Raw genomic sequence first — 26,876 nt, 5'->3', positions numbered from 1 at the left:
CCCTCCCGTCCTCAGGTGTCCTTACTTCCGGAACTAGTCCTCTTGCAAACTTTTGAAATTTCTCAAATTTCTTGATGTGCTTGACCAGGTGTGGGTTCCATACTGGTACTACGTACTTCAATATGGGCCTGACATACACGGTGTACAGTGTCTTGAATGGTTCCTTACTTAGATGCCGAAACGCTATTCATAGATTTGCCAGGCACCCATATGCTGCAGCAGTTATTTGTCTGATGTGCGCCTCAGGTGATATGCTCAGTACGATACTCACCCCAAGATCTTTTTCCTTGAGTGAAGTTTACAGCCTTTGACCCCCGAGCATGTACTCCGTCTGCGGTCTTCTTTGTCCTTCCTCAAACTCATGCCTTTGCACTTGGTGGGGTTAAACTCCAGGAGCTATTTGTCAGACCAGGCTTGCAGCCTGTCCAGATCCCTTTGTAGTATTTCCTGATCTTCGTCCGCTTGTATTTTCCTCATTAGTTTCACGCCTGTCTGCGAACAGGGACACATCTGACATGTCAGTCACATATACAAGAACCCCAATCGACACATGCACCCACTCCGACACATCGTCACACACCATCATTCATTGTTTCCTTCTTGTCAGGTATTCCCTGATCCATTGAACTACTTTTCCTGTTATTCCTGCCTGCTCCTCTAGCTTTTGAACCAGTTTCTTGTGCGGTACAGTCCAATAATATGCAATCTACCCATCGCTCTCTCTCCCCTGTCTTCTGTTACAATGTCGTAGAACTCCATACAATGTTATAGGATTTTCCATTCCTGTAACCGTGCTGGTTGTTGTGTGTGAGCCCACTCCTGTCTAGGTGCTCCACCACTCTTCTCCTGATAATCTTCTCCATGACTTTGCATGCTATACATGTCAGTGATCGTGATCTGTAGTTTAATACTGCCTGTTTGTATCATTTATTAAAAATTGGGACTACATTTGCTGTCTTCTACACCTCTGGCAGTTGACCTGTTTCGGTAGATTTGTTGTTGTGTGCGTACTCATCTATTCCTTGTGTGTGTGTGTGTGTGTACTCCCCTAGTTGTACTCACCTAGTTGAGGTTGCGGGGGTCGAGTCCGAGCTCCTGGCCCCGCCTCTTCACTGATCGCTACTAGGTCACTCTCCCTGAGCCGTGAGCTTTATCATACCTCTGCTTAAAGCTATGTATGGATCCTGCCTCCACTACATCACTTCCCAAACTATTCCACTTACTGACTACTCTGTGGTTGAAGAAATACTTCCTAACATCCCTGTGATTCATCTGTGTCTTCAACTTCCAACTGTGTCCCCTTGTTACTGTGTCCAATCTCTGGAACATCCTGTCTTTGTCCACCTTGTCAATTCCTCTCAGTATTTTGTATGTCGTTATCATGTCCCCCCTATCTCTCCTGTCCTCCAGTGTCGTCAGGTTGATTTCCCTTAACCTCTCCTCGTAGGACATACCTCTTAGCTCTGGGACTAGTCTTGTTGCAAACCTTTGCACTTTCTCTAGTTTCTTTACGTGCTTGGCTGGGTGTGGGTTCCAAACTGGTGCCGCATACTCCAATATAGGCCTAACGTACACGGTGTACAGGGTCCTGAATGATTCTTTATTAAGATGTCGGAATGCTGTTCTGAGGTTTGCTAGGCGCCCATATGCTGCAGCAGTTATTTGGTTGATGTGCGCTTCAGGAGATGTGCCTGGTGTTATACTCACCCCAAGATCTTTTTCCTTGAGTGAGGTTTGTAGTCTCTTGCCCCGTAGACTGTACTCCGTCTGCGGTCTTCTTTGCCCTTCCCCAATCTTCATGACTTTGCACTTGGTGGGATTGAACTCCAGGAGCCAATTGCTGGACCAGGTCTGCAGCCTGTCCAGATCCCTTTGTAGTTCTGCCTGGTCTTCGATCGAGTGAATTCTTCTCATCAACTTCACGTCATTTGTAAACAGGGACACCTCAGAGTTTATTCCTTCCGTCATGTCGTTCACAAATACCAGAAACAGCACTGGTCCTAGGACTGACCCCTGTGGGACCCCGCTGGTCACAGGTGCCCACTCTGACACCTCGCCACGTACCATGACTCGCTGCTGTCTTCCTGACAAGTATTCCCTGATCCATTGTAGTGCCTTCCCTGTTATCCCTGCTTGGTCCTCCAGTTTTTGCACCAATCTCTTGTGTGGAACTGTGTCAAACGCCTTCTTGCAGTCCAAGAAAATGCAATCCACCCACCCCTCTCTCTCTTGTCTTACTGCTGTCACCATGTCATAGAACTCCAGTAGGTTTGTGACACAGGATTTCCCGTCCCTGAAACCATGTTGGCTGCTGTTGATGAGATCGTTCCTTTCTAGGTGTTCCACCACTCTTCTCCTGATAATCTTCTCCATGATTTTGCATACTATACATGTCAGTGACACTGGTCTGTAGTTTAATGCTTCATGTCTGTCTCCTTTTTTAAAGATTGGGACTACATTTGCTGTCTTCCATGCCTCAGGCAATCTCCCTGTTTCGATAGATGTATTGAATATTGTTGTTAGGGGTACACATAGCGCCTCTGCTCCCTCTCTCAATACCCATGGGGAGATGTTATCCGGCCCCATTGCCTTTGAGTTATCTAGCTCACTCAGAAGCCTCTTCACTTCTTCCTCGGTTGTGTGCACTGTGTCCAGCACATGGTGGTGTGCCCCACCTCTCTGTCTTTCTGGAGCCCCTTCTGTCTCCTCTGTGAACACTTCTTTGAATCTCTTGTTGAGTTCCTCACATACTTCACGGTCATTTCTTGTTGTCTCTCCTCCTTCCTTCCTTAGCCTGATTACCTGGTCCTTGACTGTTGTTTTCCTCCTGATGTGGCTGTACAACAGTTTCGGGTCAGATTTGGCTTTCGCTGCTATGTCATTTTCATATTGTCTTTGGGCCTCCCTTCTTATCTGTGCATATTCGTTTCTGGCTCTACGACTGCTCTCCTTATTCTCCTGGGTCCTTTGCCTTCTATATTTCTTCCATTCCCTAGTACACTTGGTTTTTGCCTTCCTGCACCTTTGGGTAAACCATGGGCTCATCCTGGCTTTTTCATTATTCCTGTTACCCTTGGGTACAAACCTCTCCTCAGCCTCCTTGCATTTTGTTGCTACATATTCCATCATCTCATTAACTGGCTTCCCTGCCAGTTCTCTGTCCCACTGAACCCCGTTCAGGAAGTTCCTCATTCCTGTGTAGTCCCCTTTCTTGTAGTTTGGCTTCATTCGTCCTGGCCTTCCTGCTTCTCCCTCCACTTGTAGCTCTACTGTGTATTCGAAGCTTAAACCACATGGTCACTGGCCCCAAGGGGTCTTTCACATGTGATATTCTCGATATCTGCACTACTCAAGGTGAATACTAAGTCCAGCCTTGCTGGTTCATCCTCTCCTGTGTGTGTGTATGTGTGTGTGTGTGTGTGTGTGTGTGTGTGTGTGTGTGTGTGTGTGTGTGTGTGTGTGTGTGTGTGTGTGTGTGTGTGTGTGTGTGTTTGTCTATGTGTGTGTGTGTGTGTGTGTGTGTGTGTGTGTGTGTGTGTGTGTGTACTCACCTATTTGTACTCACCTATTTGTGGTTGCAGGGGTCGAGTCCTAGCTCCTGGCCCCGCCTCTTCACCGGTTGCTACTAGGCCCTCTCTCTCCCCGCTCCATGAGCTTTATCAAACCTCGTCTTAAAACTGTGTATGGTTCCTGCCTCCACTACGTCATTTTCTAGGTTATTCCACTGCCTTACAACTCTATGACTGAAGAAATACTTCCTACTATCTCTCTGACTCATTTGTGTCTTCAACTTCCAATTGTGGCCTCTTGTTTCTGTGTCCCCTCCCTGGAACATCCTGTCCTTGTCCACCTTGTCTATTCCACGCAGTATTTTATATGTCGTTATCATGTCTCCCCTGACCCTCCTGTCCTCCAGTGTCGTCAGGCCGATTTCCCTTAATCTTTCTTCATAGGACATTCCCCTTAGCTCTAGTGTGTGTGTGTGTGTGTGTGTGTGTGTGTGTGTGTGTGTGTGTGTGTGTGTGTGTGTGTGTGTGTGTACTCACCTAGTTGTACTCACCTAGTTGAGGTTGCGGGGGTCGAGTCCGAGCTCCTGGCCCCGCCTCTTCACTGATCGCTACTAGGTCACTCTCCCTGAGCCGTGAGCTTTATCGTACCTCTGCTTAAAGCTATGTATGGATCCTGCCTCCACTACATCGCTTCCCAAACTATTCCACTTACTGACTACTCTGTGGCTGAAGAAATACTTCCTAACATCCCTGTGATTCATCTGTGTCTTTAGCTTCCAACTGTGTCCCCTTGTTACTGTGTCCAATCTCTGGAACATCCTGTTTTTGTCCACCTTGTCAATTCCTCTCAGTATTTTGTATGTCGTTATCATGTCCCCCCTATCTCTCCTGTCCTCCAGTGTCGTCAGGTTGATTTCCCTTAACCTCTCCTCGTAGGACATACCTCTTAGCTCTGGGACTAGTCTTGTTGCAAACCTTTGCACTTTCTCTAGTTTCTTTACGTGCTTGGCTAGGTGTGGGTTCCAAACTGGTGCCGCATACTCCAATATGGGCCTAACGTATACGGTGTACAGGGTCCTGAACGATTCCTTATTAAGATGTCGGAATGCTGTTCTGAGGTTTGCTAGGCGCCCATATGCTGCAGCAGTTATTTGGTTGATGTGCGCTTCAGGAGATGTGCCTGGTGTTATACTCACCCCAAGATCTTTTTCCTTGAGTGAGGTTTGTAGTCTCTGACCCCCTAGACTGTACTCCGTCTGCGGCCTTCTTTGCCCTTCCCCAATCTTCATGACTTTGCACTTGGTGGGATTGAACTCCAGGAGCCAATTGCTGGACCAGTTCTGCAGCCTGTCCAGATCCCTTTGTAGTTCTGCCTGGTCTTCGATCGAGTGTATTCTTCTCATCAACTTCACGTCATCTGCAAACAGGGACACCTCAGAGTCTATTCCTTCCGTCATGTCGTTCACAAATACCAGAAACAGCACTGGTCCTAGGACTGACCCCTGCGGGACCCCGCTGGTCACAGGTGCCCACTCTGACACCTCGCCACGTACCATGACTCGCTGCTGTCTTCCTGACAAGTATTCCCTGATCCATTGTAGTGCCTTCCCTGTTATCCCTGCTTGTGTGTGTGTGTGTGTGTGTGTGTGTGTGTGTGTGTGTGTGTGTGTGTGTGTGTGTGTGTGTGTGTGTGTGTGTGTGTGTGTGTATGTGGGTAAAAAACATCAGAGATATATGACGTCAGCTTCCACGAAGACAACAGCAGACAAATATTGCAGCTGTGCCAGCCAGTGAACATGTCCTTCCCTGCAAGCATGGCGTCAAGGAGACTCAAGACCACCTTGACAGCAAGGTGACTTATGTCTCTACCTACCCTGTCCCGTCACCACCAACATAACTACCACTATCACCCCACCAACATTACTACCACTATCACCACCAACATTACAACCTCTATCACCACCGATATTACAACTACTATCTCCACCAACATTACAACCACTATCACCACCAACGTTACAACCACCATCACCACCAACATTACAACCACTATCACCACCAATATCATCCACCCACCTAAACCAAGAAGACACCATCCTGAGAGGTAGTAATTCCCAGGCAGTAATCAACTGCAGTTGTTGTGAAACATCTTCTGAAGCTGTCGTAGCTACGAAACCCATAATGTAACACATGACGATATTCATCATTATTTTACTAAAATCTCGCAGCTCAGATTGATAAATTTCAGTGTGTTAAGTATACAACCAAACTGGCGTGAAGGAATATAGCAGAGAAACATAGCTAGCTTTAGTTCCCACAGTGTTATTAGCATGATAAAATACAGGAACTATGAAAGCAATGTCTCTGCAAGGAGAATCATAATCTGAGGAATAACTGCAGTCCATATCGGCCATGAATTTTTGGCTGTAAGAGACGCAGTAGGTTGGACTTGGGGGGTAGGAGATGTATCTGGGACATTGGTAGGAGATGGTGTATCCTGGATAGGGAAAAGGAGGAACTGAAGAGGTTGGCACGTAGACCTGGGCTGGCTCTAGGTATCTTACACTCCGTCTGCAATGATTGCATTCCACGAGAGGAGCTTCCCAGATCTTTTAGGAAACGGGTGATCCTATCTGACGTGGATGTACCTCATGACAAGGTCTGGGCGAGTGATGCATCAAAACACTCTGTTTCAGAAGTGGTTTGCCTAAATGGGAAGGCTAGAAGCCTCTGCGATTCTTCCGTGATGTCTGCATTAGAATGTTCAGAAGAGATCGGGTCAATCTTACCCTTCTTATGGGATGAGTTGCTCCACAGTTCCCATGCTTATTTATAGATTATCTGCCAATTTCTCAGACATATAATAGTAGAGGGGTGTTCAGATGTTGTACTTTGTAGACCTTTGTGTTGACTGCCATTCGAATTCAAGTCCAGCTCAACTGGCAAGAAGAGTGATTCGCACATGAAGGCAGCATACTCCTTGTGGCTTAGCGCTTCTTTTTTGATTATAATAATAATTCTTCAGGAGTGAATAAATGCACAAGATCCGTTTACAGTGTGGATAATTAAGACATTGCAGGGTTAGAAGATGACATCGTAGAGGAGTCGTCAGGCGGGGATGTGTTTTCAAGTTTCAGTGTCGACGTGGATGCAGCAGCACTTGTTGTTGCTGATGTGGAAGGATAAGAACCTTCCGTTGTCCTTTTCACATACTTTTATTCAATATCAGCATCTTCTCCCTCTGATCTATCGTGGTTTCGCTTAGATAATCCTAAATCTATAGCGTGGAGAGAGTTATAAAGTTCCAAGAAGGATGAAGAAGGCAGCTCAACAGCTGAGGACACCTGCCACCACACATTGCCTGGATCACATCCAAGACGGATCAACAGAATTCTTCTCATTACTACTTATTTACTTATTCCTCCCTTCATTACCACCTACTGGGCAGGATGGGCAGTCCAAACTCCAACTTTAACCACAAGACAGGAGTCTGGAGGCTATTATCAAGAGTTGCTCACACTTTTCACGGAGGAAGATAAAAAAAAAAAAGACTTTTTTGGCTCCAACCTTCACTCGGTTTGATCATTACTAACACAGACTCGATGATATGAGTTCACGAATGAAGGATCGAGCCTCCACTACTCTATAAGCTGAGAGATTCACATCAAGCAGATTCTTTTAAATAATAAACCCTAATTCACGGAGTCTGGATATGGCTTTGAAATACACAAATACGACAAACACAATTCTAAATTTAAATACATTTTCGATTAAAATATTTACCAAAAATAAAATTACTCAAATGTTTAATAAGTTAAGTTATAAGGTTTTAGTGGTGGTGTTAGCGGCGACAAGCCCAGTATGGGCGTGGCCCGAGGGCCAGCCCAACTGCCCCCTCAAGGGCGAGTGGGAGGACGTGCAGGGGCGGGAAGGCCTGGTGGTGGAGGTGCTGCCTCTTCCGCCCCAAACAACCCCTCCCAGGGTGCCTGCCAGGCTGCTCTCCGGGCACAAGCAGCAGCAGCAGCCTCAGGACTCCTCTATGGGCACGTACCTGGTCAACTACTACTCGACGACTGGCCGGTACAACGGCACCACCCCTGTGCATGACCTCAAATCCACCGCCCTGGAGCTGTCTAGCACCAGTGGTCCCACCAACACTGTGCTGATGCTGCTCACCTGCAGCAACGATGTCCTTTGGGCGTTGCAGACACCCCAAGGAAACAATCAGCGCGTGATAAGAGTATTCACCCTCAGGAAGAAGATAACGACACCTCCGTCTTCAATCCCCACGAAGACTCAGGTGATCGTCGTCAATATCACTTTGCCCAAGAGGCAGGAGGACGGTACCTATGACGATGCCGCTCGAATGGAAGCCCCCCCTAACGATGATACCATCCCTGATGTCCCCGCGCAAAATAATGCCATCCACGAGGACGTTGCTACGCCAGAGGACAGCGTTGCTCGCGAGGACGCCCATGCCTTTGCTTGATCCTCCCACTTGAGTCTGCTCTCTTGTCCACCATTTCCCCGTCATATTTAGGATGCCATGGGTACCACTGTAGGAGGCTGCCATGCTAATGCTCCCCTCTCTCTTTCCATCACGTCTTGAATGAACCACGCGGGTTTAGTGCTTCATGTGGGTATCACACCGCTGATAATAGCATATTTACTGCTTTTAATCTTCTCTTATTGTTTCCCGGCATCTTTTTTTGTTTTCCTTAGCCGTTCCTCCCTGCATTGCCACTCCCATTTCGCGGCCTGATCTCTGACAGGGCCACTTACGTCCTTACGGAGCTCTAAGTCTCCTGGTGTATAAAGTATGTTTTAAGTACCCTAGTAGCCTAAGTGTGCTTTAAGTAACCTAGTAGACTAAGTGTGCTTCAAGTACCCTAGTAGCCTAAGTGTGCTTTAAGTAACTTAGTAGATTAAGTGTGCTTTAAGTACCTAAGTAGATTAAGTGTGCTTTAAGTACCTTAGTAGATTAAGTGTGCTTTAAGTACCTAAGTAGATTAAGTGTGCTTTAAGTACCTAAGTAGATTAAGTGTGCTTTAAGTACCTTAGTAGATTAAGTGTATTTCAGATACCATTATACAACTGATGCTACGTATGCATCTCTTGCTTTCCACAGATCCTGCAACTGAGTACTGAGGATTAAGAGGCTTGTTTGTTGAATCATCTTCTTATATAAAGTCATCCCTACCTAATTCGTATATATAACTTGAATCACCTTCAATTCCGCAGTCGATCGAGGATTGGCCTTCATCATCCAAGCCTTGCTTATGAGGTTTGAGTCATAGCTCTTGGCCTCTGAGAGGAAGAAATAACAAAAGGCACAATACCGTGACTGGAACAATACACAACCTGCACAAACGAGAGAGGCGCTGACGACGACTTTCGGTCAAACTTGGACCATTTGCAGAATCGCTCACCGTGCCACCAGGATGCTATCATGTACAACAACAGGTACCAGCTCACCCCCCCCCCGTCCCCACAATCCTGGTTCTTCCCGGACGTCCTCCCAAATGCCTCTCGGCTAAACTTTACCGTAGTCCGGCAGTTTTCAGTGGATGAAGCCAAGGATGATAGCCAGGTTTCTGTAAGCCGAGTGCGTCCAAAAGAGGCAGGGGGCAGGCGTGGCACATCTAGTATGCGCGGATGTCCCGTGGCTGGGTTGGTAACGCGCTCGTCTCGTACACAAGTGTCCGTGGATCAGTCCCCGGCAAGGGTGGAAACGTTGGACATGTTTCCTTACAGCTGCTGTCCCTGTTCACCTAACAGTAAGTAGGTACCCGGACGTTAGTCGACTGTTGTGGGTGGCATCCTGGAGGACAATATTAACCTAAGTTGCCAGAAATGCTCTGCATAACCTGGAGTCCACTACATTTGTAACTTGCTCAGCTATCAAAACTTTGGGGCCTAGTCCCTGGACCCATTATGTACCTCTGTAATCTCTTGACTACCGCCCACAGGACGGGTCTGGGGTACATAATAAACTAACATAACCAGAGACTTTATCTATAGTATGTCAGTTAAGTTTGTATCATTTACATCATATACTGTTAGAGAAATAAAAATTATTATTATATTAGAGTGCTGGTGTATTTCTCAACATCAAATTCTGTGCATTAACTAGAAAGGTCTCTTCTGACTGCCTTAAAACAGCTTTTTTTTTTTTTTAAATCTTGTGTGTTGTGTAGGTGACAGGTCTGCCATGTTTGTTACTGCGATAGTTCCACTGCGATAACTATTAAAGGCCTCTTCTGAATGGATTTACATCGTCAACACTGATGATATTTAACTACATAGAAACTGGCGTTACACTTTGTACCATTTATTTTGTGTTCACTGGGGGTAGGGAGGGTAGAGGAGGCTGGTTTTTGGGATATCGGGATACCTTTCTCTTACAGTCCAGTGACTGAAACACTTTTCTTTCTTCCTATTCTTCTTCTTAGTCGTCCTCTTCTTCTTCATTATTATTATACTTTATATTATTATTATTGTGGAAAATACTGTATATATTTTCCAGAAATACAGTAGTTATATGTAAATAGATGGTAATACATTGTATTTAATAAAATTTATATTATAAAAAATGGGAAATTCTGCGCCTGCTCAGAAGAGACTCGCCATGTTTGAACTAGTCAACACAAACGGTGAATAATCGGAAGAATTTTCGTGCTCTAGAGGTTAAAATTGGGCTGACACCTTTCAAATAGGAGCCGAAATTGTTGGATATGCATTCCTGTATAACTTGAGATATCAGGCGACTGGACAAGACAGTTCCAGGAACCTCAGATAAGTCTGTTATGTTGTAACTGGCCAGTGTTATTTTCATGTATAGACAGTGAGGTTTTCCGAGTATGATACACATTAATCTCCAGTCAAATTAGTGAGTGATATTAAGATATATTCTCCTTCTGTTATATATATATATATATATATATATATATATATATATATATATATATATATATATATATATATATATATATATATATATATAATCATTTATTAATTTTAATATACAGTCCACAAATTTATATATTTACCAGAATTCTTGGTGATGCATATTTCATTTGTAAATAGGTGTAGAGCAACTTGTGAATATGACAGTTGTAGGTATCGAAGAGGGACATTTTTGCGACCTAGGTGTCCCAAATTCCTACTTGTCTAAGTAACTTTGATAAATAATAATTATCTTTGTTATTTACTGGTATGCACATTATGAGTTACATCCAGGTAAATGTAATTTTCCACATTTAATTTGCCCATTGGTCCTTTTTGAACCGGATGTGATTAGTGAAGTCATTAATTAATAACTTAATAATTATATGTGAAATGACAGAAGTAGATGGATGTTAAGTTCACAAATTTACTTAATGTGTAGTGGATTATAATTATTACAATATTAATTTGAATAAGCCAAGTGTGGCTAAAGATTATATTGTGTATAATATTAATTTTGCTATGCCAAATTCTGGCAAGGATTTATATTAATTTGTATAATATTAATTTTGATAAGCCAAGCCTGGCTAAGGTTTGTATTAATGTACATTTAAATTTTATATTATAATTTTCTTACAATTATTATTATTATTATTATTATTATTATTATTATTATTGTTAATTATTATTGTTAATTATTATTATTATTATTATTATTATTATTATTATTATTATTATTATTATTATTATTATTATTAATATTATTAATCACAATACGGTTCTATTAATTCTACTCCCCATAATAATTATCGCATGCTTACAGAATGTGTATAAAACAATGAATAAAAACATTCCACGTTTATTAAAACATTCTTAGAAGGAATTTACCCCAAAATTAACGATTAATTATCCAAATGTAAATACGTAACATATTTTTCTAGGTCAAAAGAGGGCGCGGGAAATTCACTTCATCCCAACCCTAACCATTTATTTCGACGATTGTTTTTTACTCTTCGGTCTCAGGCGCAAATTAGATTGATGTAAATCGTGCAAAAATTGGTAGAAATACACGCTGAGCGAGTACGAATTTATTCACAGTGAATGAAATAGATGTTTAAATGGGAAAAGTTATATGTTAAGCCACAGGTGGAGGATTGAGACACTGGCGGGTAAACAGCTGGACGCAGCAGCCATCAGGAACCGTCTCCACTTTATTTATTTCCGTTTGATCCCTGCCCGGTATTAACTAGCTGGTTATTGGTAGGTACTTAACTGCCTGCTGCGTCGTCTGGGACGCAACACATGCTTGGTAAGTTGAATTACGTCAGGATGTTAGTGTTAGGGAGGTTCAATAAGAGGGAAGATCTTGGTGTAGAAATTTCCAAATTTCTCTTCATGGAGATGCAAGGGGGGGGGGGGGATGTATTTGATGCAGGTAGAGGGATCTTGATCCAAGAAATTGGGATTGGCTTTCTTTTCCTTGGATCGAAGCTGGATGCTACTCGTACCCATGCGCTAAAGGAAACATACGAGTTTACCGCTTCTCCCCCCATAAATAAAATTTTCATATTTTTACACACACATACTATATATATTTATATATATATATATATATATATATATATATATATATATATATAATATATATATATATATATTATATATATATATATATATATATATATATATATATATATATATATATATATATATATATATATATATATATATATATTTATTTTAAAAAAAAATGACTGGATGACAGGTGAACAAATGACTGAATGGTTTAATTAAACATTGTGTTCACAGAGACCTCTAAAGAAGGGGAGGAGGAGTTTGGCTCTTGATCCAGGAAATTGGACCTGCCCTCCATTTCCATTGACCGAATTTGAATACCTCTCATTCTTTCTGCTGTTTGACCCATGTGGTTTTAGCGCTTCCACCATGAATTTAATAATGATAGTAATGAGTTCACACTGAATTTGGTTACTGTGTAATGGAACCTCTGCAGGGAACGTCCTTGATGCTGGTGAGGAGCTCTTGATCTTAGGAAGTGGATTTGTGTTCCTGTGTTCCCTTTCCTTGAATCAAACCTGAACACTTTCCATTGCCCCCAGGAACTGGATAACCCCTGTGGGTTTAGTGCTTCCCCAATGAATATACTGTTGTATTAATATGTAATGAAAATAGAGTACTACTACATAATAATAATCTTTATTTCTACAAGTAGTGTATGAGGTATACAGTCCTAGATGACATCAGTGACACACTATTATATAGAAAGCCCCTTTTCATGCAGAGCATTTCGGGCAAATTAGGTCAATTTTGTCCCAGGATGCGACTTGCACCAATCAACCTACACCCAGGTATCCATTTTATACTGATGGGTGAACAGGGACAGCAGGCGTTTTATGGAAACGTCCTAATGTTTTCCAGCCATACTTGGGATTCGAACTCCGGACCTCAGTGTGTGAGTTGATTGAGCTAGCGATTGAGCTATGGGGCAACAGATTCATCCAGTGCCAACCATAAAGATAAGTTTTGTTGGGACTTTTAACCCTGAAGGTTAGCCATAGACATAGACATAGCTGGCATCAATGACATACTATGTAGAAAACCCCTGGTTATGTAGAGCATTTTGGGCAACTTAGGTTAATTTTGTCCCCCAGGATGCGACCCACATCAATCGGCAAACATTCAGGTACTTACTCGTGCTACATGAACAGGAGCAGTAGGTGTCTTAAGGAAATGCCCATTTTTTCCACTCCTACCGGGTATCGAACCATGGACACTCAGTGTGTGAGCTGGGTGCGCTACCAACCAAGCTGTGGGAAACCATAAAGGAACCTTGAGTGTTCTCTGAAGATAGCTTCAAATCCAAAGAAGATGCAGTGTTCCCTAAAGATGTGTACAAAATTATATTTAGTAATATCAACAGACAGCAAAAGAAAAGTGCACTAGGATTCAAGGCAGCAAAGTGTTGCTTCAACTAATTGCTTTGCACTAATGCTTCAGGCACTTAGACCCTTGGTTATTTACCATTCTAAGACTTCTTGTGCTTTAAAAGGTACAAATAAAACCTCCTTACCAATTATTTGGATGAGAATAATTATTTGATTGGTTTAAGCATCAGTTTATTCCCGAAGTCATGTTATACCTGTGCATCAAGAACCTTGCATTCAAGGTTCTCATCGCTTTTGATAATTCTCATACTTGTGCAGAAGCTTTGGTGGTTGTGCATCCATATGTAAAAGCTGTTTTTACCATCTTGTGCAAGATTTTTAATACATTGAAAGGAATGTGGAAATTTTTAAGATATTTAAGTGTAAGTACACATGAAAAAGTGATGTGGAAATATGTAGCAGCAATAGAAACTGACCAAGTTTGGAGTGACAGACTTTTGGTGTACATTTAGCATTGCAGATGCTAAATGTCCCCTGCGTCAAAACTGCAGGGGACGAATTGCCCTAATCAAATTATGGCTTGGGTGGTGAATACTTTCACAGGGTTTCCCCACTGTTGAGAGTCAGGTCCAGAAAATTGCTCAGCTGACAGGGTGATTGCCAAGTGAGGTTTTTGAAGATATGAATGAACTGTTGGAAGATGATGAGGAAGGAAGGCCCAATGGAAATGTTGACAAGAGTTCAGTGCCCAGATACAAGGAAGGCAGATAACAGACAAGGAAGAAGAATCTGAATAAAAATAGTTAACACTAACATTTTCACTGAAGAGGACCCTGACAAATCTAAAAGCAGTGTTCTGAAATGAAGTCTGGAGCAGTTGATGCCTTAATATCAGCTGTATAAAGTACTGTAGGATAAAATAGACCAGAAATGCATTACAGAATTCCTCAGCACAAGTACTCTACAGGAGACATCAGTGCAAGAACCTCATCCATACATTTCAACCAACGATCTACAATCTTTTGCATTAACCCACCAAGGCTATGTCCCTCTTCACTCCTTTAAAAATCAACTTAAACCAGCAACCAGAATTTATGATAAATAATATTTATGTATCCTTTGTAGCCATAAGTATTGTTTTAACTATAACATCACTACATCAGCCTACAATTACATTATTGCTTTTTACAATTTCAAAAAAAAAAAAAAAAAAAAAATTGTTAGCTTTTTGAGGTCTGTAGATTATTATTCATTTTTCCCATATGTTCTTCAGTTCATTTTACACGGCTTTTTGATTACAGGCCATTTTTTCAGGAATGTAACTTCAGTACAGTGTTAACAGATGGTCATCTGTGTATGCATTCCAAAATTACTTCATATGTACTAGAGGTACCTTTCTGTGTAATACAGCCTTGCCCCGCCTAGCGACGTATTCGTTTACCGACAACTCGGACTTACGACGGGTTCTCAGACCAGAATACTGTACATGTCTAAATAATGTATATTAGCTGATTTCCTCTATTCTATTTATTGCAATATACAGACACTGCTGTATAAACATTTAAAAATATACCAGAAATGTTATAAACGGTGCAAAGGTGACATTAAAACAATATCAAAGATGGTTGACACAAACCCACTACCATTATAGTATGCTCCTCACTTAGCGATGAATTCGTTCACCGACGTGGTGTTAGGAAAGGAAATCCGTTGTTAAGTGAGGAGAGGCAGTATTAAAAACAACTTTTAACAAGTTTCAAGTAGTGTGGTAGTAACTTTTCTTGTTTTTTTAATTATGCAAGTACATACAGCACAATATATGTATATATATATGGCATATCGCTTGGTATTTATTCTGTAGAGGAATAAAAGTTGGTTTACACATCAGGGACCAGGAGGAAAGAAACAAACACCTCACCTGACTTAACAGTTAAGTCTGAAATGAGTCACTGACTAATGCCTCAGCAGTAAGTTTATCAGTATGTACATAACAGTTTTAACTTGTAGGAAATGGGAGCTAGGTTATATTCTTTATTTTTCACATTTAAGATCGGAAGTTTTTGTTAATTGTGCATTCTGCTTACTAAATACAGCATGGTTATATTAATGACTTGACTTTCATTACTTGCAGCAGGGACAATGACTCGCAAAAGGAAGTTGTGTGAAATTGTTGATGCGGAGTGGAACAGTGCAGAAGATGTAGGAGAAAAGGATTCTTCACAATCCACTGTAGATGCACAAGAAACCCTCTATGTCTGTGTCATGGACCAGAGTCAGGAGGAAGCTGTTGATGATTTCAGTGCACCTCCTGCAGGTCAAAGTGTAAGCTTTCCTTTAATTTTTAATTTGGTTCTTTATGTAAACTTTAATTACACATAATTTTGGAAGTCTCTCCCTCCAGTAGCTGCACTGAGCAATCCATATGGGTTTAGCTCATCATACAATAATAATAATGATTATAATATACCTTCAGTAGGTTAAACTCCCCAGAAGGGATGTTTTTTGAGTCTGGTTAGGGGCTCTTGGTCCAAGGAATTGAACTCTTCCTCTCCTTCTTTGGATTGAACTTCATTGTGTATCATTCCCTGGGTACTGTATAAGCCCAATGAGATTAGTGCTTTTTCTTGAATATAAAAATAATTTATTAAGTTAAAACTATGATATTCAGATAATACTGTCATATTTTGACCAAATATATTATAATAGGTTTTACGTACTAATTAATATATCTTGGTTCTTATTATCTTAGTATTTAAGTTACTTTATTTGCCACTTGCATTATTCTAGATTAATATTCAGTAGAAATATTGGCAGATTTCACTGATGGCTTCCCAAAAATTTCTTAAAAACAAAAAAATCTTAGTCAGCCCCAGACATTGAAGATAGCACCATAATGCTGGTTAAGGGCTCTTGATTCAGGGAATTGTACCTACCAGTACACTCCCAGGATCTGATTCTTTCCCTGTTACTTAGGTGCTGTATGACCTTACAAGTTGAGTACTTCCCTTTGTATTTACAGTGGTCCCTTGAGTTATGATGGTGTGGAGTTATGATAAATTTAAATTAAGATTAACTTTCATGAAAGAATTTAATTTTGAGTTGCAATGAAAAATTTGAGACATGACATGCATTTGTGATTTAATGAAGTCATATTTTGTGTTACCAAGTTATCATGGCTTTTAAAGCGTGAGGTAAACAGGCAATTTCTCTGAAGATCAAGCAAGAAATTGTGAAAAACATGGTGTTAGAATTAGTGCATTGGTGGGGGAGTATGGCTGTCCACAGTCAACCACCTCTGCTATTATCAAGCAGAAATTGTGAAAAATGTTAAAGTGGCTGACAAATCTAGGCTAGTCAAAAAAGTCATAGAAATTATCGTTGAGTGGGAAAAGGCTATTGTTATTGTGGATAAGAGAGAAGTAGACGAAGGAAAATACAGTCCAGGCACGTTACATCTGTGGGCATGTAAACCCATGCAAGGTAAAATAAAAGTTACATTCATGGGGTCTTGGAGTGAATTATGATAAAATCGTGTACAGTATTTTGGGGTTTGAGTTGTGATAGATTTGAGGTATGGTAAGTCTTCTGGAACGGATTAATATCATAACTTGAGGGACCACTGTAATAGGTAAACATCCAGCTTGATTGAGATTTTTTAAGATAAAGTACACCCTTGACATGGCTGAAGTTAATTTACAGAAGAGGAAAATGGATTTAAAGATAAAATATACAAGCAGAAAAAATTGTATAAAAAAATTAGTTTATCTTGTAAAAATTGTACATAGTCTTTGTCAGTGGCAGCTCGTCCATAGGACCTGCAGAGCTGCAGTCCCCTCGGATGCTCACTGCCAGACATATGGCTTCATCAACCTTGCGCTAAAATAATTTGCAACTGACAAATATATTGCAGGAAAAATCTGTTTTATGTTTTCAATATAATTATAAGTTAATTTTTATTTTTTTTTGAAACGACATAAAAATAACTAAAATGGAAGTTTGATACGATACGATAGTATAGGTATTACTGGCGCTACAAGCTGCCACTGGTCTTTGTATTTTAATAAATTTACCGTAGATCAGTATAATCAGGTTTTGATTGCTAGACGTGGAAAAATTCTATAAGTAAAGAAATGATTTAATTTTACTAACCGTCACAGAATAGTGAAACATCTGAACCTAGGAAGATTACCACCAAGAGAAAGATTGTTTCTTCTGAAGTGCTGATGAATCGGATAAGTTTAAACTGTGAGTGGAACATGTGTTGTGCCATATACAGGAAAATGGAGCAATTTGTGTCTCATGTTGCTGATCATCTTTCTGCTGAAACAGGTGTGTTCATCATAAAGTGGGATGAATTATTAAGATTAGAAAAATATTTCTGATTATGGTATGTGATTGACCTTGTGTTAGGCTCCCCCATTAGGTCACCAGGCTTCCCTAATGACTGCCTGGTTAGAAAAAACTGTTGTTGCTTGAGATTCAAAGACCAACAAATCTTCCATAACTCAGCTGATGCAACACATATCACATGAGGTAACTAGTACCGATAAATATATAAAGATGATATTTGTAACATATGGGGGACCTTGAGATGTTTTGCCCACCAGGGGATTCTTCAGTCCAATATCACATAAAATGAAAGTGCAGTATATATATGGTCTAAGGAAGGTGAGATACAGTGTGGTCAGGAGCATTATGGTATGCTAGGTTGATGACTGTCCTTTAATATTAACTTGCTCAGAACTTTTGATGTGCTGAGGTTTTTTATTTGGCACAACTGCAGTGCTATTACTCATATTGTGACTGATTCAAGATGACAACATCTATGTGGGTCTTCATCATCCCTCTTCATATGATGTCCATTAATGTTTGCATGGTACATGCATTGTTATGGCCATCAGTGTGGCATTCATGTGTATACTTATTGATTCTCTTATCCAACTAGCTTTCACCAAGCTATTTTGCCCAATTTTATTTATGATTTTATTTTATTTTATTTTATAAACAAAGAGCACACCATATTCTTTAAACCTCAAAGTTGACACTTCTAGCAGATTTGTTGTACAGTGGTACCTCGAGTTATGAACTTAATTCGTTCCAGAAGGCTGTTTGAGTGCCGATACCCAACAAATTTGCTCCCAAAAGGAATAATGTAAATTAGATTAATCCATTTCAGACCTCCAAAAATACACTTACAAAAGCACTTACAAAAATAAGCTTACATAATTTTTTGAGTTGGGAGCTGTTCAAAACTCGAGGTACCACTGTACTTGCTAACTTCAATGTCATCATTTTTCCCAAAAATCTTCCCAGCTGGGAGTCTCAGACTTGGTACTACCTCCAGTACCAAAATCAAAGAACTTGGCTAGAGAAAATCTAATAATACCTCTGACAACAAAGCAGGAGTGTCATTCCATACTAAGGTTGTAACAAGGTCTTTGTGAAGGAACCTATGAGAGATTTGGACACAAGGATCACTGAACATGAATATGCATCTTGCACTGACTAATAATAATAATGCACGTATGTATTATACATATAAACACTTGATGGATATCTAATAAAGTGTGATGAGGTCATAATCATTATAAAAAAGGATCTATACAAGGACTTGCCTAGAATCAATCATAAAATGTCTTAGCCATATAGTACAGTTGTGCAAAACCAGAATATTCAGTATATGAAGGTTTCTAGCCAAGTTAATCTAGCAAAACACTGCTGTCAAGTAACTTGATACACAGTTCCATGTTTGACCTTGCTACGTCGGATCTTCCTTTGACTGTTGTACAGGATTCTCTGATTTTAGGTGTGGTACACTGTATAATCCTCCGGGTTTAGCGCTTCCCCCTTAATTATAATAATAATAATTAGGTGTGGTACTGTGTTATGTTGAAGAATCCCCTGCTTGGCAAAATGTAACCTTAATGAAAGTTTCTCCCTTTTGCTGCACATGCTTTCATGATTCAGTGCATAAAATATTGTTGAGCAGAAGTAGAAATCTCCAAGAAGGATCAAACTGGTTGTACGCTTGTCTGTGATAGCTTTTGGACCACAACCACCATTACCCTGTAATTGTAATTGAATTAATGTAGCTCAGTATACAGTGAACATATTAGTGGACTTAATGCTGATGGCATTGTGAAACTTTCAACCCCCAATAAAAAAAAAAAACTTGCATTGTGGATTCAAATGGCACAACAAACAGTAGCCTGTACCTGCAATTTTGATTATTACAGCCCTGCATTCAGGGAAAATATTGAGAAATCTCTAACAGAGCAAAATAGTGTCCCAATAATTATAGATTGAACATTAAAATGGTATAAAATACCGACAGGTTGTTAGGTAAGACACATATGCAACAGTTAGGTATCTTTATTTCGAAACGTTTGGCCTACACATAGGCTTACTTCAATCAGTACAGAAAAGTTGATAGAAGCAGAAGAGACTTGAAGCAGATGTAATCAGTCCATCACCCTTAAAGTTTTGAGGTGGTCAGTCCCTCAGTCTGGAGAGCATTGTTCCGTGGAGTCTGAAACAGTTTCAGACTGCGACAATGCTCTTCTCAGACTGACTGTTCAACCTCAAACTGATGATGGCTGTTATCGTCTTCAAGTCTCTTCTGCTTCTATCAACTTTTCTGTACTCGACTGAAGAAGCCTACTGTGTAGGCGAAATGTTTCGAAATAAAGATACCTAACTGTTGCATATGTGTCTTACCAATAATTATAGTTTCTGTAACATGTCTTTTCTTTAAAATTATGGAACAGTCAAAGCAAAATATTCGTTTTTGTTTTTTAATTCAATATGTTGTACCCCTCAACTTTTTGATGGCGTAAACTTATAATTTATATTGATTATTTCCTTGATAAATGGCACCAGACTTTTCATGCTTACCAATTTAGGACCTTTTTAGTAAGAAATGCACGTGTTTATCACTACAGGTGTTTACTGCCCATATTAACCCTTTCTGGGTCGAGAGGCCCACTCCAAAACTTGTTCTCAGGGTCGAAAATTTTTCGGAAAAAAAAAAAAATTCTCATGAAAAGATAGAGAATCTTTTCCCAATCGTAATGACACCAGAAATATGAAATTTGATGGAAAACTTACGGAATTATGCTCATGAAGTTAGCAGTCGTGACGATATTTATGCATCGCGATTTTGCCCACTTTGAGCCCTATTTTCTGCCAATTCCAGTGTACTAATCGACAAAAATCATAACTATTTTGCTAGAACTCCATTTTTTCTATCGAATGAGTAAAAGAAACCACCCATTTACCAATTTCAACTATCCATTAAAGTGGGCAGAAATTAGCTTAATTTTGCCAATTTCACACAATTTTCAAAAGATGCCAATTTCCAAATAGGGTCCAGAATAAACAAGAAAGACATTCCTGGCACTAAAATAACATTTCCTCTGTTCATTAGTCATGTCCCCACGCCCACTTACATTTCTTTTACTTTCCACTTTGAATTTTTATTCTCACAAAAAACAGGAGATTTACTGTTATGCAGACTACTGCATTAGTGTAGAAATGATATAAATAATATCAGCGCACTTATGAAAGAATATTGGACTCGCCAGTTGATGTGTATTGGAACGCGTGGCATGATTTGTTTACTTTTGAACTTTGGCAAAAATTAAACATTTCTGCTATTTTGAGCTCAATTTCAAGGTACTTTTCATTGTGAAACCAATCAAGATCGTCTCAATTTCTATAATATGTCTTCCATTATATAAAATGAGACCAGGAAAACTAGAATACAATCATAAATACCATATGAAAATACAGTGCAAAGCCACTGTTTTAAACCAAAAACACTGTCAGTTTTTTTTTTTTTTTTTTTTTTTTTTTTTTTTTTTTTTTTTTTTTTTCTCATTTTGCACTGTGTGCTGCAGGATATTTTATACTACGCACACTGACCACATAGACCCATTCTTTCATATGTAGGCCTACCAGCTTTCTCTCACTAGATTTGAGGGCGCTAGAATTTAGGCATTCTAGTACGTCAATAACCCTGGTGCGTAAGCCTGATATGCGCAGAAACCCTGAAAGGGTTAAAAGAATATGATGTACTGTATTTGCAGGACCTCCGTCAGGTGATGGATATCTGTGTCACTGGCGAGAATGTGGATTTGTGTGTAGCACGAAGGATGAGCTTGAGCGGCATGTGTTCTTCCATGCTTTCCATTCTAAAATCAAAGGTCTTGGTGCAATCCTGATGGAGGACAGAGAGGAACAGGTAAACCTGACAGTATTCAAGTAGGTTTTTACAAATGCTTATTAAATTTCACATAAGCTAGCATCTTGCACCTTAACATTTATATAGATTTTTTAAACAGCTGTAGATTATACCTAGGTAATAGGTTGGTAGACAGCAATCTCCGTGGGAGGTACTATTGTCCTGCCAAGTGAGTGTAAAATGAAAGCCTGTAACTGTTTTACATGACGGTAGGATTGCTGGTGTCTTTTTTCTGTCTCAAACATGCGAGATTTCAGGTACATCTTGCTACTTCTACTTACACTTAGGTCACATTACACATGCATGTACATACAAGCATATGTATATACGCACCCCTCTGGATTTTCTTCTATTTTCTTACTAGTTCTTGTTCTTGTTTATTTCCTGTCTCCTTGGGAGAGTGGAACATAATTCTTCCTCCGTAAGCCATGCATGTTATAAGAGACAACTAAAATGCTGGGAGCAAGGGTCTAGTAACCCCTTCTGTATACATTACTGAAGTTAAAAAGAGAAACTTTTGTTTTTCTTTTTGGGCCACCCTGCTTTGGTGGGATATGGCTGGTTTGTTGAAAGTAGTAGTAGATTATAATAACTGACTTGCAGTGGTTATACTTTAAGTACTCTAATCATTGCTGTTTGTTAACAGTTAAGTAATTACAGGTACCAGGAAACTTCCCTGATGCTGGTGAGGCTCTTGACCTATCCTCCTCTTGGATTGAACCCGATTACCTTTCATACTCCATGTGCTTCATTACCTCCCTTTTGGTTTAGGACTTTTTTCTGATTATGATTAAATCAACCCTCATTACAGTATAGCTCATACTATAAGCATTTAATTAAGTAAATGTTTGGTTTCAGGGCTTTTAGTACTTTATATACATATCCCTGCTGGCTAGTGAAAATTCACGTGTTTCATAAATATTTAGTTAAATGGGGTAGGATGGTTCAGTTCATTGCAGCTTGAGACTAGGAGACCAGGGCTTGATCCCTGGCACTAGTGGAAATGTTGGGCATGTTTACTTATACCTGCTGGCCCTGTTCACCTAGCAGTAAGTAGGTACTTGGGTGTTAGGCAACCAACATGGGTCACATCCTGTGGAAGAGGATTAAAGGAACATAATGGAAACAAAACAGTCCTCAATAACTTTGACTTCATTGGGTTATCCTGGGTTACTAACCCTTTGGGTTAATAGTTTAAACAAAATCTAGGGTTGGGAGGGACAAGTGATGTACAGTACCTTGGTATCTCTACTGATCTATTATAATAACATGGGTGCCTGTGAATGAGGGGTCTTGTTAGTAAAACAATTTTTGCCCTTCCAATCCTTTCAGGAAAGGGGCCTTGATGCTGGTGAGGTACCCCTCATTTTATTTATTCTTAAATGAAAGCTGATTACTTCTCATTCTCCAGCCATTGTATAAACCCTTACAGGTTTAATGCTTCCCATGAATATAATAATAAATAATAATAATAATTAATGTTAATAAGCTTGCTCCTCCATTACATGATCATCTGTGAGTCTTGTGGGGGCCTAATACTTAAGAAAAAGGTTGACACATTGACCTATAAAGAGTGCATAAGCAGGAAAATAGGGAAGGAGGGAGAATACTTTTTTAAAAGTGAAAAATTGCTTTTATTAATCTTGCACAGTGCTCTATGATCCTTTTGTGTTTCAGCAGTTAAATTGATTATCATCTTAAAGGACATGTTTATATTATTTTAGTTTTTTATTTCATCAGAAATTTGTTAACATTTTTTCTTATGAGATTTATATGTTGCAAGTAAAATTGACATTGCAATATTTTTTCAGTGCATTTTGGATAATAGTGGTCATAACATGATACCAGAGATTCCAGAACCATTTCATTGCATGTGGGAAGAATGTGTTTTAAAATTTGTCTCTGCACAAGATTTCTACTGGCATGTTCTAGGCCATGTACAGTGCACCGATCCTTCTGGTCCTGACAAGACATTCTTTTGTGCCTGGGAAGGTAAGCTGCAGAGATTTAGCATGATCTTACACTTTGAGTTTACAATCTTACCTGTTTCATAGTATTATTGCTTGCACAGGAACCAAGACAGTTTGAGAAAGTCAAAGGTAGATTAAAATGGGAGGAATTATAAAAAGAAAAAATGTGCATGTACTGTATTAGGAAACGAGAGATTAGAACTTGTTACTGAAAGGACAGTGCTAATGTCAAGATGACTTTCTTAATTTTTGTTACGTATGAGACAATGATATCTTGACATATTGGTTAAGAAAATTTTTGAATTCTGTTTAGAACATTATGTTAATAAGAACATTTTTTTTTTATCCAACTTGGTGTATTCATTTGATGTAATAAAGAGATTTAGGGCAAAGTAAATTGCAAAGTGTGAGGCAGTTAAGAAGATGCTTGGAATTTTTTATTATCCCTTTGAAATTAGGATAATTTTACATTTTGTTACAGGATGTAAAGCTGGTTTCAGGCTAAAGATTCGACTTAGAGATCACACTCGCAGTCACACACAGGAGAAACTCATTGGCTGTCCTAATTGCGGTGGAATTTATGCTTCCAACACCAAATTCTTTGATCATTGCATTCGTCAAATTCCACTTAATTGTAAGTTGACTTGGGTATTAGTAGTAATATTAGTGAAAGCTATTCACATGAAGTTCAAAAGATTAAATAAATTTTTTTTTAACTAGCGTCATTATTGTAACTGTTGAAAGAATTTACAGTGAGAAGTTGAATTTTTTTAACACTTGCGATCCAAAAGAGAGGAAACACATTCACAGTTCTTCATTTAATTGCTGTCTTGCCAAAAGTGTGTAGGCATCACATTTCAAATAAACTGAACTGCAAATTGACTGATAGTAAATTAGGAAGAGACCATCATCTGCTTAGGGTCTGTGGCTAAGGTTAAAATGTAATAATCTTTTTTGTTTTCATATATTTGTTATTTTTCACTTTCCATGTACGTTTTCAGCTCAGCAGTTCCAGTGTTCTCACTGCTCAAGGAGGTACGGAAATGAGAGATTGTTACGAGACCATGTACGACACCACATCAATCTCTATAAGTGTAATGAGTGTGATATGACCTGCCCCAACAAGTCTGCACTTGCTGTACATGTTCGATACCGACATACTAAAGACAAGCCACACAAGTGTCCACATTGTGGCCGAGGGTAAGAACGTATTTTATTCAAGGTTTTGTGCTAATAGTTACTGGAAGAGAAATATGAAATGTTTTAAACCAATAGTTTGATAATTGCCCTGATATGAGACAAATTAGTTCCTCAAATTTGTAAACCTAATTTTTTTCAGAATCTTAGGGTTAGAAATTTTTTCTTCCCCTTCTGGCTGTTTTCCAAGGCAGGGTGATCCAAAGAAGGAAACACATTCACCATCATTCATTCAATCACTTTTACCAGAACTGCTGGCATCACAATTCAAATTCATATTACTCGCAGACTTCAACATACCCACCTCTACTTCAGGGTACAAGCACTGCCCTATCCACCTCTTGGACTTAAACCTGACTAACCGAGCCTGGACCATGGCCAGGTTCCGAGAGTAGTGAAACTCGTTTTCCACATTGCTTACCTATCAGCTGTAGGTTGGTGACTGACAGTAACCATCCAAGGAAGTGTTACCATCCTCCCATGTGAGTGTGAAACAGAAGTCTTAAATGTTTTACAGTTAATTCTTAACCCTTTGAGGGTTTTCGTCGTACTAGTACGTCTTACGCGTAGGGTTTTTTGACGTACTAGTACGCATAAATTCTAGCGGCCTCAAATCTAGTGGGAGAAAGCTGGTAGGCCTTCATATGAAAGAATGGGTCTATGTGGTCAGTGTGCACAGTCTAAAAAAAATCCTGCAGCACACAGTGCATAATGAGAAAAAAAAAACTGACCATTTTTTTGGAATAAATCAGCGACTTTGCAGTGTATTTTCGTATGGTATTTATTGTTGTATTCTAGTTTTCTTGGTCTCATTTTATAGAATGGAAGACATATTACAGAAATTGAGATGATTTTGGCTGGTTTTACAATGAAAGGTGCCTTGAAATTGAGCTCAAAGTAGCAGAAATGTTCGATTTTTACCAAACTTCAAAAGTAAACAAATCGTGCCAAGCGTGCAATACACGTCAACTGGTGAGTCTAATATTCTTTCACAAGTGCACCAATAATATTTATACCATTTTTTACACTAATGCAGTAGTCTGCATAACAGTAAATCTTATATATTTTGTGAGAATAAAAATTCAAAATGGAAAGCAAAAGAATATAAGAGGGGCCTTGAGACATGACTAATGACTAGAAGAAATGTCATTTTAGTGCCAGGAATGTCTTTCTTGTTTATTCTGGACCCTATTCCGAAATTGGCATCTTTTGAAATTTGTGTGAAATTGGCAAAATTGCTAAATTCTGACCACTGTACTGGATAGTTGAATTTCATAAATGGGTGGTTTCTTGCACCCATTCGATAGAAAAAATGGAGTTCTAGCGATATATTCATGTTTTTTGTCGACTAGTACAGCGAAATTGGCCGAAAATGGGGCTCAAAGTGGGCAAAATCGCTGATGCGTAAACATCGCCGAGACCGCTAACTTTGCGAGAGCATAATTTCGTAAGTTTTCTATCAAATTTCAAACTTTTGGTGTCTTTATGATCAGGAAAAGATTCTCTATCTTTTCATAAGAGAAAATAATTTTTTTTTTTTTTTAAATTTGGCCGACCCTGAGAACGAGTTTCGGAGAGGGCCTGTCGACCCTCAAAGGGTTAAGCCATGACTGGCACACAGATTTCAGCCTTGACAGACTATGAGTCTTGTCTCATCCCACAGCCCCAGAAGCTTTCTGGTACATATGTTTTCATACCTGTCAGGGCCATCATATAGTCCATAAACCCAAGTTAAGACTGAATGACTTGATGAATAAACAGAAGAATCGATGGAGCATTCACTGACAGTCGTTCGTTACAATTTGCCTCGTGTTTATAGACTATGGTTTTGATGGGTATGAAAACAGATGCACCAAGATAGCTTCTGGGGTGTGGGAAGAGACACTAGTGCCACAGATGGTGGTGGATGGTGCAACACTATCACAAAAGTTCTCGTTGTAAAATCATCTTATTGTGACATTATGGGTGAATGTAGAGCACTGAGACTGCCACACTCGTGCACCACAGTATGAAACCTTATTCATTTTTCAGATTATTCATTAACAGTTGCTCATTTTGACTTTATCTTGGGTTTATATACATAAATATAGCCTCTCCTCACTTAGTGATG

The 26,876-nt window shown here is 39.7% G+C and overlaps 1 protein-coding gene across 1 annotated transcript in view; it reads left to right on the top strand.

Moving 5' to 3' along the window:
- Window positions 1-11,622: 11,622 nt before the first annotated feature.
- LOC128688300 (histone H4 transcription factor) overlaps window positions 11,623-26,876 on the top strand; it is a 37,749-nt gene continuing 22,495 nt past the window's right edge. Inside the window, exons 1-7 of the mRNA XM_053776061.2 lie at window positions 11,623-11,763; window positions 15,489-15,679; window positions 17,515-17,686; window positions 21,445-21,599; window positions 23,411-23,591; window positions 24,051-24,203; window positions 24,571-24,769. Of these exons, the coding sequence (XP_053632036.1) occupies window positions 11,757-11,763; window positions 15,489-15,679; window positions 17,515-17,686; window positions 21,445-21,599; window positions 23,411-23,591; window positions 24,051-24,203; window positions 24,571-24,769 (1,058 nt within the window). The 5' untranslated portion in view covers window positions 11,623-11,756. The remainder of the gene's footprint in view (window positions 11,764-15,488; window positions 15,680-17,514; window positions 17,687-21,444; window positions 21,600-23,410; window positions 23,592-24,050; window positions 24,204-24,570; window positions 24,770-26,876) is intronic.

The sequence above is a fragment of the Cherax quadricarinatus genome, chromosome 19, assembly GCF_038502225.1.
Source record: "Cherax quadricarinatus isolate ZL_2023a chromosome 19, ASM3850222v1, whole genome shotgun sequence".
Taxonomy (NCBI): Eukaryota; Metazoa; Arthropoda; class Malacostraca; order Decapoda; family Parastacidae; genus Cherax; species Cherax quadricarinatus.
The sequence above is the reverse complement of the archived record's forward strand: the minus strand, read 5'-3'. Positions and strand labels throughout refer to the sequence as shown.